The sequence below is a fragment of the Mirounga angustirostris genome, unplaced genomic scaffold, assembly GCF_029215605.1.
Source record: "Mirounga angustirostris isolate CCGP_5_RB_7025 unplaced genomic scaffold, mMirAng1.0.hap1 SCAF_5, whole genome shotgun sequence".
In the NCBI taxonomy this organism is placed as follows: Eukaryota; Metazoa; Chordata; class Mammalia; order Carnivora; family Phocidae; genus Mirounga; species Mirounga angustirostris.
In genome coordinates, this window is record NW_026991713.1 from 98,697,049 (window position 1) to 98,716,000 (window position 18,952).

An 18,952-nucleotide genomic window follows, 5' to 3' on the forward strand; every position below is an offset into this window, starting at 1 on the left:
CCCCCTCCTCCAGCTGGCTACCTCAGCACTCTCTGCACCTCCCACGGAGAGCCTCCCGCTGGAAGACGCTGGAAGACGCAGGGGCGGCCACTCTGACCTCTCAGAGCCACCCTGGCTCAGACCTTCTAAGGACTGCAATTTCCTACCAGCTGAATCAGAGCCTCACTTGACCCCCGTCTCTCAAGACCTTTCTTCTAAGGAGCTTTAAATTCTGGCAAGCCTCTGGGCAGTCCATGGGGCACAAGAATGGAAAAATCTATAGCTAATAATAGTTCCTTGAATTACTATGGCTCTTTATTCTTTTAGCAGTACTTCTTAATCCATTACCACATTAAACGAAAGGGAAGTGAGAGGTGGGTGGGGTTGAGAGGTGTGTCAAGGCCAGACACGGTGCTCGAGGTGGGGCACCTCTTGGACCCCCACCGCCCCCAGCGCAGCGGAGCCAGGCTCCAGCCCTCTCTCCACCGTGTCTCTGCCTGAGTGGGTGTAAGCAGAGCACGACACTGTGGGGGAGAAACAGCCCGAGGACAAGAAAATAAATGGAAATGAAGCAGCATTTCAGACCCCCGGGGAAGCCCACACCACAAAGGAAAATTAGTAAATAGCCCTCCTCCACCTTGTATCTGCTTGCTAGGTTCTTTTCTCTATTTTATGGCACACAGGCTTCCAAACCTTAGGAGGAAGCCTCATCTATTGAATTTTGTACTACTTTGGATGTTGATCTTGGAAAACAGAAAGCACTATCAACAACAACAAAAAGCACCTCCAACACATTATCATCAAGCCAAGTGTCTCCTTCCCTGAGCTGAGAAAAGAGACATCTGGTTTTAACCAAGAAGATGGCGTCCACCTACCACATCCGTGTTGGTGATCTTGGCCAGCAGGTCGACCAGGGCGTCGCCAGTGAGCGAGCTCACGTCCTCATCCTGCTGGAGCCCACAGATGGCAGCTCCCACACTTCCAGTTGCAATCATCGATGGCGGATACATGGCGAACTTAAAATCTGCGAGAACGAGAGGCCGAAGGTCAAGGCCCGGGAAGGATAGCGGGGCTCCCCAGCCTGAAGATACTCAGAAATAGGATGGTGAAAGGTAAGCTGTACAGTGATCCCTCACCCTACAGACACATCCTCTCCTGAGTCTTCCTTCACAAGACACCTTTTCTTTATTTGCCATCACTGTGGCAGGCCCAAAGCTAAAAGGGGAGACGGAGGCAGAGAAGGTGGAGAGCTTATCTGAGTGCACATAGTAAATTCTCAGAGAGGAGACTCAGGCCCCCACAATCCTGTCTGGGGTTAGCATGTGTGCAAGGGGCAGGAAGGTGAGTGAGGTACATTCTCCTCTGGGGGTCATGGCAGGAGCAGAGCAGGGAGGTCTGAGATGAGTCCAGACAAGGTAACTTATGTGCCATACAAGTGAGACAGACCAAGGGATCTAGATGGTGGAAGGCAGGAAAAGCATAAGCAAGTAAAATTTTATGAAGAACAATAATCCTGATGTGATCTAGCCCTATTATTTTGTGGACAGTCAAAAAGGACTAATATGGCCCCAAACAAAAGATGACTTCATTAAAAAAAAAAAAAAAAGAAAAAAAGGAAGTGAGAGAAGCAGTAATCGAGGGCATGAGGGCCAAGTTTCACACAAATCCCCAACTTCTAGCCCAATGCCAAGGACCCTTAGAACATGAGGAGAGAGAAAGCAGGTGTTAACCAGTATTAACCACTGCATCCTAATCAGATGGATGGCTTGGTTAGATTTTATGGCTCTTGGGCCCAAAGGTCCTATTTTCTTGCTGGAAAAAAAGAGTGGTTTGCTAAAGAGAAGTACAAAATGAGGATGAATTTAAGGAGCTCAAACACTCATCCACTTTCATTTCTCCAAAAGCTAACAGAGGGGATGTTCCTATGCTCATATGCTCCTCAGCCTGGGAGACCAAACACTTCAGTTTCCTCTGAGTGCTCCCGCAAAGAGGCTGGGTGACCAAGATCACCTACTTCTCAGTTATCAGGAGGACAGAAGGACACCCGCACCTGACTTCTGTTGCTGCCTCTAATAGCTGCTAATGACCCACGTGTACAGTCCCGTCCGAGTTATATGCCAGCTAATTCACACATCCACCATATAAGCTGTGCACAATTACCCCCATGTGGTGGATGAGAACGAGCAGGCTTCTGAGCGCTGCAAGTGCCCTTTCCCGCTCCTTGTGCTGATATGCTAAAGAGGTTACTCCATCACTCACTTTAGTCAGTCCTGGAGTGGAGCAAATCCTCCACAATGTACTACCTCTGGTCCTAGCATTACTCCAGAGTTTACTGCCTATAGCTGTGCAAGGGGCGGGGTGGGGGGGAGGCAGGAGGGAGATACAGAGGGGGGACATGGGTCACACTTCAAATTACAGCACCACCATCAGGTTGAACTATAAAAACAATGTGACAGAACATTTCCCCTTCTTCCTGAACTATAAAAACAGTGCAACATAATATTTCCCCTTCTTCCTGTCCAATGCCCTATTAAGCCACATATTCCATTAAAGCACTTTCATAGGCGATCCCATTGTCCAGCAGCAAGTTGGTGGTGTTCTTAGCAATACGGCTGATTCACTGAACCATGCGCACACCTCCCGTCTTGGCCGAATCCCATGACAGAGCAAGCCTGGCCTTCTGTCAGTCTGTCTTTCTCCTTGGCTTTCTTTCCTTAGCCCACTCACCATTTCTACCTCTTGAGGGATGTATATCACAGCGTTCTGCCCCAAGCCTGCCATCCACTTGTCCACTAAACTCCTCCCGTGCCTTCTCTATCCCCATGGATGGCGCCAAAGGCAGACTCCCTGCATCCCGCTCTGCTGTAGGTCTCCTCCACATGGGCTCACAGGAGTGTTTCTCTGCCCAATAACCTCATTAGCTTTCCCCGGTGACATTCATAATGCAGACGAGGCAGCCAGCCCATGGCCTTGGGCCCACAAAGGCCCTGGGTGGGAGCCTCTGGCAGGGAACGACAGGAGGATATCCCTGGCCCTCCCTTTCCTCTGTCCCAGGCCTCCGACCAGGAAGCACACCTCACACATGTCTAGCTTTTGTTGTCCCACTGCACGCAAAACTGACTCCTAATTTTAGCAAACTAATTAACTTCTGGAAGCCAGGGGGTATATATGGGTGGTCCCGGGGGTGCAGCAGGGGCTAAAGTTGCCAGAAGGACTATATCTCCCCCCTTTCTTGTTTTGCTAGGAAAATGCTGAGGGGCATCCTCCCGGGGATACTGTTCCCTGCCTCCCAGAAATGGGGAGCATTGTGCAGGCTGGGTAGTGCTCCCCCCGCCAGGGAAGAGCTGCGGGAAGCCGGGCAGCCACTACACTGCTCCTCTGCCACCCCCCGCGGTAGCAAACCAGGGTCTTCCTCGAGATTCCCAAGCAACTGCGAGGCTCTCCTCCGGGTAAGTCCAAAGGAGGTGACATTAGCATTACAAGCCCAGTCCTGACTGTGGGACCTTGGGTGAGTCACTTCCTCTCCCAGCCCCTGGCATTCCATTTGTCTAATAAAGGGTGGGGTTGGATCAGTGTTTTTCTAGCTTCTAGTTGCAGCTCACTGTTGGGTCATGAAACCCAGTGGTGGGTTGTTTTTGTTGCCGTTTAACTGAACAGAACAGGATAGAAAGTATCAGGAAGTAATCATGTAGTAAGAGTAAATACTGTCTTGAGAAACTTTCGTAGCAGTTTGATGTCCATTTATGTATATCCTGAGTTGTGTTATAAAATGTATTTCTTTCTTCATGGTTTAGGTCAAAGGCTGGCTAATCCCCCAGGTGCCTTCCAGCTCTATTTTGCTCTTCCTTAAGGATCTAGAATGAGAACCACTCCCAAGAAAAGAAGAAGCAAGCATCAATAGAACGCAGCATGGCTTCCACTGGCTGGGGAAGTCACAAGGCCTCTCTCACCACAGAGAGCAGTGCTAGTTCTGCACGATCTCAGGGGCTGCCCCGGGACCCTGCTCAGGGACACCCCCTCCTCTGTTGGTAGAGGAAACAGCAGAGAGAAAAACACCTGAATAAAACATCTGAAGGGTTGCGTCCTCGTACTAGCTCTACTTACCTAACCTCTGCACTCACCCGTGGAAAGTTTCACCCAACCCACTCAGCCACTCCTGGAAACCTTAAACTCTGGCTACGTAACTGGATTGAAAACTGTTCAAACTTACCCACTTGGATGGGACGGGGGGGGGGCGGGGGTGGCGGTGCAGAAAAATCAAACGTCATGCATGCATGCTATGACCAAGATTACAACCTTCCAGAAATAGATGCATAAAAACACATATACGCCCGTGCATGTGACTTAAGTAGGAGGAGTCACAGAAAACGTATATAAATGTTCCCACTGTTGAGATGGAAGAAATAGAAGTAATTTTGTAAATCTTTCTCCTCATATTATTTTGTTTCAGCAAAAATAAAATACCAAGTAAAAAATCTCTCCGCAATCTCTACATCTCTTGGTCAAAAATACCAACGAGCTATATGTTGGGGCAAAAGGCACAGTCAGAGAGTGAGGGTCTATCTCTACCCTCCATTGCCTACCCAGAATGGTAAGAGGTGACTTCCTGAGAGCCCCCCTTCCTCCGCAGCACTGACCAGTGATGGGTTCCAACAGAGTCATCACAAGTGTTCCTCCCTGTTCCGGGCAGCAAGGATTAATCCCCACACCCACCCCCGAGGCAAAAACATAGCAACAGAACGCAGCACAGTGCATTCTAAATGGCTAGGTGCACACTGCATGGGTAGCCAGTAAAGACACTTCTCAAAAGAAAGGGGATGCCCAAGGGGACAGGAGCAGGAAGATACTTAGGAGGACTCTCTGAGGACATGGGAAGCATTTGGGCCAAGTAGCTCCAAGAACTGGAAGGTAGAGTATAGGGAGGCCGCTGTCCTACCACCGACCAGCTGTCTGAAGATGGCCCAGTTACCTGACCTCTCTGAGCCTGCATCTTCCCACCAGCATATCAGGAGAAGTGTACCCACCTCATAGGGTTGGTCTGAGGACAGGACTAATCCATGTAAAAACACAGTGCCTGGCTCCTGGCAAGCCAGCAGTGTCCTACCACTATTCTGACCATGGGAACCTTCTCTGGGACTGTGAAGGGTAATCCTGACCCTTGGGAGATGCTGTTCAGCATCAGCAGGCATGAGGAGGAAGTCACTTCCTCTCCCAGCCCCTGGCATTCCATTTGTCCATTAAAACTTGTAGGGTGAGTCCAGTGTGAGTCCATTGTGCAGCCAGGGTGAGAAGCACCTGCCTCAAACTTCAATGTGCTCACAAGTCACCTCTGCAACTGGCTACAGGCGGATGCTGACAGTAGGCCAACTGTGCCGAGACCGCCGGGAAGAATGAAGGCTCTGGGCTGCCTGGAGAATCCTCCCCTATCACTTGTGTTCTGTGTCCCAGAAATGACCTCATCGAGTCCCCAAAGCCTCATGCTGGTTTGTCAGGAGTGGGAGAAACCGAGGGCCCTCGTACAATGAATGGAAGACAGAAGTTGGCCACTCCCTTCCCAGTGTCCCTATATTCCCTCAGGTGTGGTTCACCCAGAGCCAAGGAAAAATGCCCACATACTAGAAGCTTCTGGCACGACCTCCTCCCTCCTGGGGAGGTGGTGGAGGCAAGGGGCACATCTTAGGGGAATCCCAACTCTACTGGTCGCTTACTCATCCAAGTAGTGGTGAGGTATTAATAAAAACCAATGTAAAACTCATCGGTTTCAAAACGCTTCCTTTTACAGGTGAAATCAATGAATTCTTTTTCTTTTTGGGGGGCAGGGGAGAGAGAGAGAGAGTGTGTGAGTGCAAGTGAGGGGAGCAGGAGGGGGCAAAGAAAGAGGGAGAGAGAGAATCTTAAGCAGGTTCCATACCCAGCATGGAGCCTGACGCAGGGCTCGGATCTCACGACCCTGAGATCATGACCAGAGCTGAAATCAAGAGTCAGACGCTTCACCGACTGAAGCCACCCAGGCACCCCGAATCGATGAATTCTTGACTTGTCTAATCCCCGATCCTGGGCCTGGGGTTAAGGCTGAGACTTTCGGACTGTGGACCCAGTGCTCTTTTTTTTTTTCTTTTTCAAGATTTTATTTATTTATTCATGAGAGAGAGAGAGAGAGAGGCAGAGGGAGAAGCAGGCTCCCCGCGGAGCAGGGAGCCTGATGCGGGACTCGATCCCAGGACCCCGGGATCATGACCTGAGCTGAAGGCAGACGCTTAACCGACTGAGCCACCCAGGCGTCCCCCCAGTGCTCTTTATAACTTACCAGAATGTGAATAGCTCCTCAAGGCCACCTCCCACAACCCACGAAGGAATACAGGGTGATTTTCCTATCAGAAGTGCAAGAAAAGCCCCCCAAAGCAAGCCCTGGTCAGAGAGATAGGTCCTAGCCATGGCACCAGCAAGCTGTGTGACCTGCACAACCCACTTAACTTCCCAAGACCGCCATAGGCACTCCTGGGGTCTGACTGGGCTCCTTAATCTGGACAAGGGCAGCGAGGGCTCCACATTCATAGACTTGGTATCTGCACGCCTTGGTAAGATTTCACTGAAGAAAGAGCTCTGAGCTAAGCTGGTTTGAAACCACAGATTAGATGGCCCTGCGCATAAGTTTAGCGCGAATTGTTTTGGCTATGGTGACGGAGACCTTGAAGTCCAAGAATGACCGCTGTGCTTTGGATCACCACTAGGGGGCGAGAGAGAGTTGCCCGGAGGCTGAAGAGAAACAGGGACGCCCCAGTCTCTCCCCCTCCTCCAACCTGCAGCAAGGTGGAAGTTAAAAAGGCCAGGATCCCGGATGCTCATTGGCCAACCAATGCTGGGAGCCACACACACCTCACCTACCACCCCCGGAATAGGATCCGCGCATGGGGCAGGACTGCCACGCCAAGCTGATGGCAGTGTAAAGCCAAAGGCCTCGGTGGGAGGAGGAGGGGAGGGAGACGGCCGGAGAATAGCAAGCAGCCTGCCCCTCATTCCTTTTACAGCCAGACGGGAAGTGAGAGAACCCTGTCCCACTGCCTGTCCCCACGGGGTGCCCGTGCAGAAGAGACTGCCACTTCCCCTCGGCTCCACACCCTGTCAGCCTTGGAGGCAGTGCAGGGTTTCAGAGAGGGGAAGGTGGTCTAAATTCTTCCCACCTGGCAACCACCAGGGCACACCTCCCTTTTTGGATAAGGGGCCGAGTCACCTACCCTTTCAGGGTCCCAGCTATGATTACACCTCATGATGGAAGGTCATGAAGCATCTTTAGGGAAAGCCAGAAGACTGGGAACACAAGGGGTGTTATCATCACTGGGGCTTGGACCTTGGGGTCGGGAGCCTTGGGTGGGACTGCTCACGGGCATGGTGCAAAGAGCTTATTAGCCCAGCACCTTGAGGTGGGGCCCTGGGCAAAAAGAGGGACTTGTGGGGTGCCACGGGCCTGGGAGGTTAAGCACCTCCACCCCACCCCCACACCAAGTTCAAACTCAATGTCATTGGCTTTTCTAGACTAACTGGAAGCATCTGTTGAGCATGATATCATGCATCAAGAATCTTCCAGTGCCCGAGTGCAATCCTGAGTCATCTTCCATGGTCCTTCTTTCCTCATCTGCAGACCTGGGGGACTCTACCATCAGAGCTACAACCAGGGGGACACTGAGGCTCAGTTCTGCTTCCCCAGGATCCAAAGCTCCAGGAAAGGGGACGCCAGGGGCCGGCAGTTATGAAGGTCTGCTTCTCACCCCAGTGCCTCTGCGGACCATGACTGGCCCTGACAGGGACACCGGGCAGTTGCAGGTGGTCTCTCCCGCCAGAAGCCATTCTGAGCTGAGGAGGGAGAGGGTGGGAGGACGCCTCTCTGCCCGGCCCTCTTACCCTCTGGCCAGCAAGGAGAACTGCAGCTGCCCTCCCCTCCTCACGGCCCCTCTCTGCTCTCCTGCCCTCTCTCTTCCCCTTTCTCTCTCTCACACACACACACACACACACACACACACACACACACACATGCACGCACTCCCCATACAGACTACGGGACTAGTGCCAGCTCATTCACAACCAGCTCTCCCCATTAACTGGCCACACCGCCCCAGGGTTGGTGACCACCTCCTCAGGGCCCACTGTAGGCCTGCCACACCCTGGCTCCAGGTGCCTCTTCGGCTTCCGGGCAGAATATTCAGGGCTGGGGGAACCAGGACGGAGCAGACAGGACAGTCTCGGTGTCACCACCTACCTTCGGTTCTCAGTTACCTTGCGCCGGCTACTTGCCAGGCAGTCTTAGGTTCTCAACCATCTGTCACACCCCGGCCCCGCCCGAAGTGCAGCATCTCTTCTAACTGGAAGATCTTTCCTCCAAGAAGAGCAGCCCTTGGCTTTGATGCCGTCAGGCCAACTGCTATGAAACTCCCCACGGTAAGGACGCTATTTAACCCAGTCCTTCACACAGGCTCAAGCGCAGATGGAGAAAGATAAGCCTTGTGAGACAGACCCATCCTTCCCAGACTCAGGAAACTTCTGAGAAGCCCCCCATTACCTCCCCCCCCCGCCCAGCTCTGATCAGTCCACACCTAAGGCTGAGTACTTGGCTTGTGGTTTTTATTCAGTTGGAGTTATTCCTTCTATCCTTCCTCACTTCCTGTCCAAGTCTAGCTCAAGTCTCCCAAAAGGCAGTCTTTGTGACTTCCCGTGCCACCCCGTGGGCCTCTGTCCTCAGGGCCCGAGGCCCAGGCTCCTCACTCTGGCCCCAAGTTGGCAGCCACCCCAAGGATCTAGGCAAGAAGATCAGAAGTGGGGGATGGGATCCCCAATTTTAGAGAATGGGCCTTTACAGAATCTGGGGATCTACCCAGGCCTGGGTAATCCCACCCACCATCTCCACCCCGATCAGAGATGAGAATGGAGGGATGGGTGGACAGACCCCAAAAGATCTGTCAGTCAAGAGACAAGGTCAAAGCAGAACTCTGGCTAACAGCTGGGCAATGGGGGAGCTTAGGGTCAAGGGGTCAGCTGTCCTAGGGCCAGAGAAAAAAGGACTGGTTGACCCCTCCCCCACAGTGAATCATGACAATGGAGAGGAAGGGACAGCCCAGGCCTGGGAGACAAAATGACAAGTCAATGAGGGACTGACCTCTAGGGCCCCAGGCCAGACAGCAGGAGAAGAGAGGAAGCAAAAGAATGGTTAGGCTACTGTCTAAAAGGCAGCAAGGTATACACGGGGGCTCTAAACAACAGCCCCCTCGGGGCTGTGGGAAGGGCAGCTCACTCTCCCACAAAAGGGCCCAGGGCACATACACACGCCATGGGACGGGTCTGGATCAGGAAGGGCAGCACCGCGGAAAACCAGTGGGACAAAACCCATGCCCAAGCATCCAATGTGCATGTCAGGGAATCCCACATTCCAGCCAGGGCAGGCAGAGCAAGGGGTCCTGCTGGATTTGGATGAAGTTACATGTGGGAGACAGTGGCATTTTCCCACAAGTAGGACCACAACACCCTGTCTACACATTCCTTGGTTCACCAAGTACCTCCTTGCATGTATCTCTTTCTGATTTTCCTTTTCCTAACCACCCTGAAAAGGCTGTAAGATCATGTATCCCCTAGGTGTGTTTTGCAGATGGAAGCTGAGGTTCAGAGAGGTTAAGCAGCCTGTCCAAGGTCAGCCAGTGAGAAGTAGCAAAGCCTGACCTTTTGACTGAGAACAGAGCATATACACTTTTGCATACTGTGTGATCCATCTGTACTCACTCATGAATACCATGTAACAAGACAGTGAAAGGAGTTAACCCCCCGAGTACCAACTATAAAATTCAACAACCTTTAACAAACTGGTGCTGATCCCTCTGCACCCCAGCCCTCCCCACTCCCCCACCAACCTCCCACCCCCAAACCAAAGATCTGCCCAGATGTCAGTTCTTTACCTATGGTGTCTCTCCCCTGGATGATTAAGGTTCCAGGGTCTCTCCCATGGCCACTACCAAGAAAAAAATGGTAGAAACTGGCCAAGGTTCAGTTTAATGAGACAGTGTCAAACCACAGCCTTTCGTTTATTAGGGAAATGCAAAGCAAATGGGCCAGTAAGAACTATGTATCAATTGTGGGGTCAACAGGGTGAGTGGAAAGCTTTTAATATAAAAAAGCCAGTTGTGATTGCTATGTTAAAGCTTGCAACCAAAATCAAAATACCAGCACTTGAAGCGAGGGCATCAGAACCTAGTGCTCAGAACGTGAGTCCTTGCTGAGAGCCAGCCAGGTTTACTCCCCCATCCAGCAGAGGGAACAGCTACACACATGTGCCCTACAGTAAAAAGAACTCCTTTGGCCTCCCTTACTGCTTATCAGGGCAAGCCGCGTATTTATCTTGACAGTGTTCCTTTAACCTGTATTTGCCCCCACCCCCCAAATTTCCTCTTGGGCTTATCTCCAAGCCATCCTTTTCCTCAAAAGATTAAAGATTTAAACACAACCAGAGAGCAGTATATATAATCTTCAAAGAGCACTTTAGACATCATAAAGAATTATTTTAACAGGCACTATTTTTTTTTTCCTTTACCACACCTGTCGTTATAAACCATTTACGAGTTTAGCAGAGAAAAAAGAATATACCAGCTCAGATAAAGTCAGGAAAACACAGCCGGGGCATGAAACCTGGTACTCTAGGTTACCTGGGACCACCCATCTCCTAAGCCCCCCAGGCCCATGCCAGATCGGACCCCCGTCAGCCTCCCCTTGAGCACCCCCCAAAGGGCTCTTCAGCCTGCGTCCGCCCCTCCCAAGGCCCGCCCCTCCGGCTCTGGCCTGCTCCTACCGGTGGCACACAGAGCAATGAAGGTCTGCGCATGCTTGCGGATCAGAGACAACTTCTCACTCGGCTGGGGCAGCTTACGAAGGATGTGCTCGATGAAGTCGTGAGGAGTGACGGCCGCCAGGTTCCACTTCAATTTCCCCAGCACCACCAGCTCCCACTCCTGAGGAGGAAGGGAGGGAGGAAGAAGGAAAAGAAGAGTATAAAACCCAAAGGCTGACGTGGTGTCCGGGAAGTGGGGGGGAGGGGGAGGGTGTGTTGGGATCCAGACCCATTTTAAGGATGCTCATGAGGACGCTGCTGGATGGGGAGGCCGGCCCATTTGTCCAAGTGCCCCCCAAAGCTTGGAAATTGTTGGCGTCTCTTCTTAGGCTTCCAGTGGCAGGCACGACGGGCAATAATGAGGGCCCAGGTAGCTGTTGCCAAGACTCTATCCTATTTCTTTTCCTCTTCGGCTTCCCCACCCCTGGCCAACCCTGACTTGCAGGCAGTGCTGTTGCCTGCCCACCCAGAAAGCTGAACCTACGAAAAGATACTGCCAAGGTCATTGTGGCCCTTAGGTAGTAATTTATTGTTTATGTCTCCATCGCTGGATTAATAGTCTTTTTAATCCTCATGGAAAAATGATGCACACAGATGAAGCTCAAAATAAGGTTCCTGGGCCCAGCTCCTTGGCAACCAATTAGCTGACTTGTAGTTGGTGCCAAAAAGTGCCATTTTTCTCTGCTTTAAAACTTTCCCCTCCACACATAACGCAGAAGTCTTGGGGAAAGGACACTCAGCCACAGAGTGCCCTTTCATCTAAATGTTTCATAGGCCTTTGTCATCGTGACTGAAGGACCCACTGGATGGTCATCAGCAGCCCCATGTTGCAGCGGGAAGTGATTGGGGCAAAGTGAAAGTGCTTGTGCACAGTCAACGGAATCCCTCCGTTCAATGCCGAGGGGGAACAATGCAACCCCGTCTCTCATGGGCTTCTCACCACCAGCCCACCTCGTGCAAAACTTCTTCTCTCCCTTAGCCGGGTACATTTGGGGACTTGTGTTCAAAGTAAAACAAGCCAAAAAGGAAATCCTAAAAGTATGTGCAATTAGAGGGAAAACGGGCCTGTCCATTAATTGTCTTCAGAAGAAAGAGAGGCAGAGACCAGCGTGCATGTGCACCCTGCTCCCCCATTTGCCCTAAAAAACCCCAGGCTCTCTTCCATTTGCTAAGCCAGCAACCAGAGCCCCCAGCCGCCCTCCTGTAGCACCAAGTGGTTGTGTGATCTGGGGTGACCCCCTTCCCCTTGCTGGGCCTCAGCTTCCTCTGGTGTAAAATAGGACTCCTCCCGATCCCAGCCTCTGGGATAACGAAATAGGGAATGGAAAAAAAGGCAGGGTTTTGCGGAGCACTATTCATTAGCTTGTCTGGTCCTGGAAAAAAATGGGGTGTCCTGAAGAGCACCACGGTCCACCATCACGTTGAAACAAATGAACAAAATGGAAGATTCATTTTCCGGTCTCCCATGAGAAAACGAACTAGTAACGAATTTTAACAATTTTTCCTTTACATGCTTTTAAGTCTGCCTTGGCTTTTTACAGAGGGCTGGGACGGGAAAAAAAAAAGACAAAATTATTAAACAACCAGTGTCTTCTAAGATGGCTTGAAATTCCAGCCCTTTCTTCTCACAGGGGAATGTGAGTATGAACCACTCGTCTTGTACTATTATTAAAGGAAGCAGATCTCCCAGAAGAAAGCACCTTTCTGGGCCTCCCGGACCAAACCAGAAGCAGCTGAAATCTGGCAGTGGTTCAAAGGTGAAGTCATTCATGCCCCTCTAGACATTCCCCGCAATTCCTCCCCCATCCTTGCACATGTCTGCCACTAGATGGCAGCACAGCCCCAGAAAGGAAGGCCTCTCACAAAGAGCTCAGTTCTAGCAGCCAGTCCTAGCCCTGTGGACTTTGTGCAGGCCTTGCCAGTACCGAAGGGGAGGGGGGGCTAGAGAGGGGCCCCCTTTTCCAAACAGTGCAGAGAAAGGTGGGCAGACCACGGAAGGTGGGCCTGGGAGTCACTCTACCATTCCAGACCGCTGCAACACGGACGCCCTAAGTGTGAAGCTTCAGGGAAAAAGAGTTAGATGGGGTGGGGGGGTGGGGTTGGGGAGGTTGGCTGGCAGAAAATCAGAGTCAAGAGAGGACCCCTGTCATCGGACGGAGGTCACAGCCTCACTGGATCTAGAAACCCAGACCTCAGATTCCTCCAATAAGAGGCCACATTGTGACTTGGCTCCAAAGTCAATGAATTGATATTTAGTCAACAACTACTATGTACAGTTATCTCGAGAGTTTATAGATGGTACTGTTGAACCCCAGATTCTTAGGAGACACATCACAACACACTCTTACCATGTGAAGACCTTCCTACCATGTGAGAAGTTTAACTATTTTGTCAGAATTCAGTGGTTGAAAATTTGGAATGTAATTAAAATGTTATCACTGTGTCCCAAGTCTCCCCTACACACACACACACACACGCACGCACCTGCACACACAACTGCAAGTGAATTTCACCCACAGAAATGTCTCGGGGGATCTTATTCATGGATGTAGCCTCAGTGCTTAGCACAGTGCCTGGCACACAGTAGGAACACAAAAACAGTTCCTATTAAAAGCGCTGACTCCTACAAGTGTGAAAATTCCAGCGGTGTGGTAATTTGGGAATCAAAGGACTCATTTGGGGAGCAGTGGGTAGAAGCTTATCAGGCGTGGAGAGAGCAAAGAGGGAAGGACGCACAGAAAGGGGGGAAGAAGGAGAGGGTCATTACCAGCAGCTCCTGAGGCTTGATGGAGTTGTCAGTATAAATGCACAACTTCTCAGCCGTCAGAGGGATGGTCTCTTTGAGCTTGGAGGCCAGGAACATGCAGACAGCACCCAGGAGCTGCAGATGGGTCTTAGGAGTTGGGACTCCAGCCAAGAAGCGGTCCAGGTAATTCATGGCCAAAGGGAAGACCTCCTCTTCACACTTCTGTTCCTCGCAGACCTACAATGGGAGCGGGAAAGGGTTGGGGGGAAGGGGGGTGGAGGGAATAGTACCAGGAAAAGACAAAAAAAAAATGAAAAGGCATAACCTATGGAAAGAAGCAAAAATATTTAATTTTTGAGTGGGGAGGGGGAGGGGAGTAGAATATGTGATAAGGATAAAAATGAGGAAAACGGGGTAAATCTAAAAAGCCCATCGGCGCTGGGGTATTCCCCAGCAACGTAAAAAAAGAGGTGAATTGAAGATCCGACCTGGGAAGGCAAACACACGCGCAGTAGCCGCCCGGCTCTGCGACGCTCCCTTTGGCTACTGACTTCTTTGCTCACTCTAACTCACTCACACTCTCTTTTTTGGATTTCGTCATCTTTTCAAAAAATCAATAAAAATATTCTGGAAGCTCCGGGGGTCTTCTTCTTGGTCTCATTCGGACCCTCGGACCCTGCTCTATCATTCCCGACAATTGAAAAAAATGTCCGGGGGGGTCCCTGCGGCCCAGGCGCCGCTATTGGGGGGGTGGGTGGGGAGAGGTGGGGAAGAGAGGGGGAGGGAGGAGAGGAGGAAGAGCCGCAGTCTCGGCGGCTGCACTCGGAGCATGGGGAGACGGTTTCAAAAAATAATTAAAAATCGAGGAAATATCTTAGAAAAGCCCTTTTGGCGTGAAAACCCCGAAGAGGATCCAGGCTTCCCGAAACGGAGGTTTCGGGTGCCGGAAAGGTCTGTATCTCGACCCCTGGGGCTTTGGATCCCGAGGGGAAACTTGGAGGGGTGAGCGCCGCGGCGGGAGTATCCGGCTGCGGCCCACAAGGGCAGAAACTGGGGATCGTGGTGACGAGCTGGGGAAAACCGAGGAACGGGGAGCCGCCGGAGAGAGGCACGGGGCGCTCTGACCTCTCCTTTAGGGGTGCCCCGACATCCCCCCCTACACACACCTCCTCCCCCCCTTCCTACCCCACCCAAATCTCCGCACTGAGGAAACTGGAAAGCCAAACTGTAAGTAACCTTCGTGAGGTGGGGGTTGGGGAAGCGGGCACTATTACAAGTGGGGTGGCCGGCATAATGGGGTGCGAGGGGGGAGCGGGCGACGTTTTCCAGCCTTTCCAACCGGAGTTTGCAAAGCAACATGGCGAAACCACGGCAGGTCCAGAGCTGTGCATACGTGGGCACACAGCTTGCTCGGCAAAGATTTGGAGCAAGGGTAAAAAAGTGGTTCTTTTGGGTTCCCCTAAAACACACGTTTCTCCATTGCGACTTCCGGGGCTCCTGAATTCTCCGTTTCTCTCCTCCTCCCTCCTCCCCCTCCCTCTCCCCCCCCCCCCTTAAGTGCCAACGCGGAGTCGCGACCACATGCGGGGACCTGAGGCTAGGACGCATTTGCTCTGGCCTTTGGGGGGCTGCTTTTTTTTTACTTTGTGGCCCCGATTTCACACTTCTACTCCCTTCTTCACTGCACGGAAAGCAGCCGCGGCTTCGCAAGACAGGTCGAGAGGGGGGTGGGAAGAAGAGGCAGCCACATGCAGACACACGCGCGCGGGATGCTCCCCCACCCCCGCCCCAGGACAGCCTCATTTCTCCCAGATTTTCCTCCTCCCTCCCCTTTCACCCTCCCCTCCCCCAGTTAGTCTTGCATCCTGCAGGGAACAGAAATGAAGCCACGCGTCTCGCCAAAGGGCGCGGGGTAACCTCGCGCACCCGAGCGGGGCGGTGAGCGCGGAGCCTGCCCTCTCCCAGTTTTAGGGTCCCTGCTCTGGGGGGTGGGGGGGCCGAGTATCCGTATGGGGACAGACGGAGTCTGTCTGCAGACCTACCTCCAGCATCCAGGTGGCCACCATCCTGCGCATGTAGGGCTGGATGTCCTTCTGCACGCATTTGAAGTAGGAGCACTGGGGAAGGTAGCGCTCCTCGATGGTGAGCAAGTTCTGCAAAACGCGGTCATCGTAGAGCAGGTTAGCGTCTGGCACGGCCCTGCGGACCGGGTCCACCTCGCAGCACAGCAGCTCCATGGCCAGCCGGGTGTCCGCTCGCTTCCCTGCTTTCTCCGGACTGGAAAAGTTGGGGGGTTTTTTTGGAGGGGGGAGGGGAGAGGGTTCCCCTTACCTCCTTCCTTTGGCTAAATAGGGGGTTTTCGAGAGAAAAGTTATGGGGCAGAGAGAGGGAGAGGCTGGGGGAGAAGAGAGGAAAGGGATGGGCGGTGGGAGAGGAGAGCCTCGGGGGCTGCTAACTCTGCCTGCCCTCCCCTTCAAACTTGTCTCGCTCTCCCCTGCTCGCTCTTCTCTGCTCTGCGAGGCAGTGACGCAAACTGGCTGGGCAGTTAGTTCTCCTCCCTCTCGCCTCGCTCCCCTCTCCGGTTCCTCCTCCCCTTCCCTCCCCTCCCGTCCCTCCCCTCCTCCTTTCAATCTCTCCCTCCCTCCCTCCTTTCCCCTCTTGTTATTAAGGAGAACAGCAGCTGGCCCGACCTAACTTCAAACGCGGTCCCCCGCCCCCCCACCCCTCTCCTTAGCTCTCCGAGGCCCTCTCCCTCTATCCAGCCCCGCATGCCAGGGGCCCCGGATAGGGGAACCCACAAAAAACACACCGATTCCTATTTATTCCCTCTAATTTCGCACATTCTGTGGGTGTATCATGCCAGATTACGACCCTCCAACTTTGGCTTTCTCAACATTGATCTTTCCACTCCTGCCCATGTATGTAAGATACGAGAAATGACGGGTAGATCACTTGAAGATGGGGTAGACTCATGCAATTTAGAAACAGATCCCTTAAGTGAAGACTAAGGAGGGCGATTTTGGAAAATAGCAACCTTGGATATCCAGAGATAAAGGCTCTGTCCCGGACGTTTGAGTTCCTGATCACTTCGAGGCTGTTTCAAAAGCCCGATTAAAGGGGCCAAAACAACGTCCCCCCTTCCCCCACCCCCGCATGTGTGTGTGGAGAGGAAGAAGAGGAAGGGGTGGGTGTTAGGAGGGAGGGGGCGGCTTCTCCGACGTGATAGAATGTGACCCTAGAGCAGAAACCCTCCCCTTCTTGGGGGCGCTACAGGCGCCACGGGGAGCAGCGGAGAGGCGCCCAGCGCTGCCGCAGGCCTTGCTGGGGAGGGGGGGGTGCAGGGCTACCATAGGTTGCTCCGCGGCCCGCGGCCACGCAGGAAAAACCCGCTTCCTCACCCCTGCCTCTGCTGACAAGCCGCCCGAGGTGTCTGCGCCGAGCGTGGCCACACTGATACAGCTTTCTAGGAAATAGCCTGGGAGGGGGAGGGGAGGGGAGGGGGGCGAGGGAGGGATTAGGTTTGGCTCCCCGTCTCTCCCCCTGCGCAAACAACACCACCCCTTCCTTTCCCCGGAGGCCCAAGACTTCCACCCTGTGTCCTTCGCTTTGCATCCTCGCCGACCCCTCCGGGTTCACGCCTCACCCGCCAGCCAGGGCTTTCTCCCCCGGAGCGGGATTGCGGTGGAGACGCTGCCGGCGCAGTCGGCTCTGACATGTGCTCAAATGCATCCCCGGGTCAAGGCTGCTTTTACAGGGGATATGGTGGCGTTTCCTCACCTCCTTCCTCCCTCCACCCCACCCCCCAACTTTCAGTGTTATTTCACTTCGGGGGGAAGGGGAGAGAGCCCGGCGCCCCCAGCAAGTTGGCCGAGCTGACACGTGCAGGGAGCATGGCGTGGGTCAGGGCTCGGGACACACCGTGGTCGGCCGAGCACCTCCTTCACCGAGAAAGGGGGCCCGAACCCGGGCGTGGAGAGCTAGCGGGGTGGGGGGGGCGCTGGGTGAGCTGTACACTTGGTTCCCTGAAAGGAGGCGGGGGGAGTGGAATAGAGAAGGCGGGGAGTGAATAAACCAGAGGTGCTAGCGCTTAACTCGGGCCCCGGGGCCAGCCCCTTTAAACGAGGGTGGGGCGGAAGGGGTGGGGGGAGGGAAGGGGGGATATCGCTTTAAAAGGGTGAGTAAGAGTTTGGGGCGCCGTCTCCCCTCCCTCTATTTGCATAGCCAATAGCTCTGGGGCTCCTGCTACTGCGCGCTGATTGTTACCGGGCAGATTACTTTTTTCTTTTTTTTTTCTTTCTTTTTTTTTTTTTTTTTTTTTTTTTAGTAGGACGCGTTCCCCGCTACATCAAAAGGAAGCCAAGGGAGGGCGGAGGGAGAGCGGGGACTGGGGCGGGCGAGGGCTGGGGAGAGGCCGGGGCGCCTGCGACCTTATCAATAGCCGAGGGAATTAGTATCCAATCTACCGTAGGTAAAGAAAGGGGAGGGAAGGGGGAGGGCGAGGAAAATGTCTAATTGCTGTGGAAGCCATTAGCTTTCGGGAAGAAAAAAAGCTCACTGAGAAACCCAAGTTGCAACTCAAAATGAAACAGTCCTGCGCAGCGATGACACTCAGGCTGAGTACAGTGTTCCTCGGAATAGAGTCGGTCCCTAACAATTACCTATTGATTTTAGTCAACTTGGACTTCCCGACTCAAGCTTGAGTCACTCCGGATAAATATATTAACTTACATTTTAAGACCCCATAAAGGAATTACTCAAACTTCACCTCAGCCACCTATGAGCCGTTCAAAGAAAGCTGCTGGGGGGGGGGGGTTGGGGGGCGGTGGGGGTGAGAGAGGTATTTTTAAAGTATAAATCTAGCCCGACAGGCAAGGACAGAAGTCGGCGAAGGCTTCCAGCCTCTTGACATCACTTGATAACTAACCCAGCACGGTCTTCTCTCCACCTCCCTGCAGGAAAAGCATCCCCAGCCCTGGGGTTCCTGAAGTGGGGAGGAGAGGGGGAGGGGAAGAGGCGGGTGGTCGTCCTCCGGGCCTGGCCCACCCTGGGGAGAGAGCCTGGGTGGTGACGTCTCAAATCTCGGAAGCGAGCCGAGGGCCCTCTCGCCCCTTCCCTCCCCTGTACCCCCACCCCTACCCCCGTCTGGCTTCCCGGAGAAATTCCGGCGGGGCGCGGGACTGGGGGAGCTGTAGCCGCGAAGGGGAGGGGCGCAGAGGGGCGCGGGCGGATGCCCCCTCTCCCCGCGGCCTCTCCATTCACCCAGGCCCACGAGCGCGGACGCTTCCCGCGTGGCAGGCTCGCCTCAAGTTCCCCCATTCACTTCCCCTTCCTATTACGGACTGTTCCCGAACATTAACCTCGCA

The 18,952-nt window shown here is 53.3% G+C and overlaps 1 protein-coding gene across 1 annotated transcript in view; it reads right to left on the minus strand.

The window, feature by feature from the left end:
- The window catches only part of CCND2 (cyclin D2), a 30,401-nt gene extending 14,269 nt beyond the window's left edge, over positions 1-16,132 (minus strand). Inside the window, exons 1-4 of the mRNA XM_045874031.3 lie at positions 15,632-16,132; positions 13,611-13,826; positions 10,805-10,964; positions 855-1,003 (exon numbers count right to left, since the gene is read on the minus strand). Of these exons, the coding sequence (XP_045729987.1) occupies positions 855-1,003; positions 10,805-10,964; positions 13,611-13,826; positions 15,632-15,826 (720 nt within the window). The 5' untranslated portion in view covers positions 15,827-16,132. The remainder of the gene's footprint in view (positions 1-854; positions 1,004-10,804; positions 10,965-13,610; positions 13,827-15,631) is intronic.
- Positions 16,133-18,952: the final 2,820 nt, after the last annotated feature.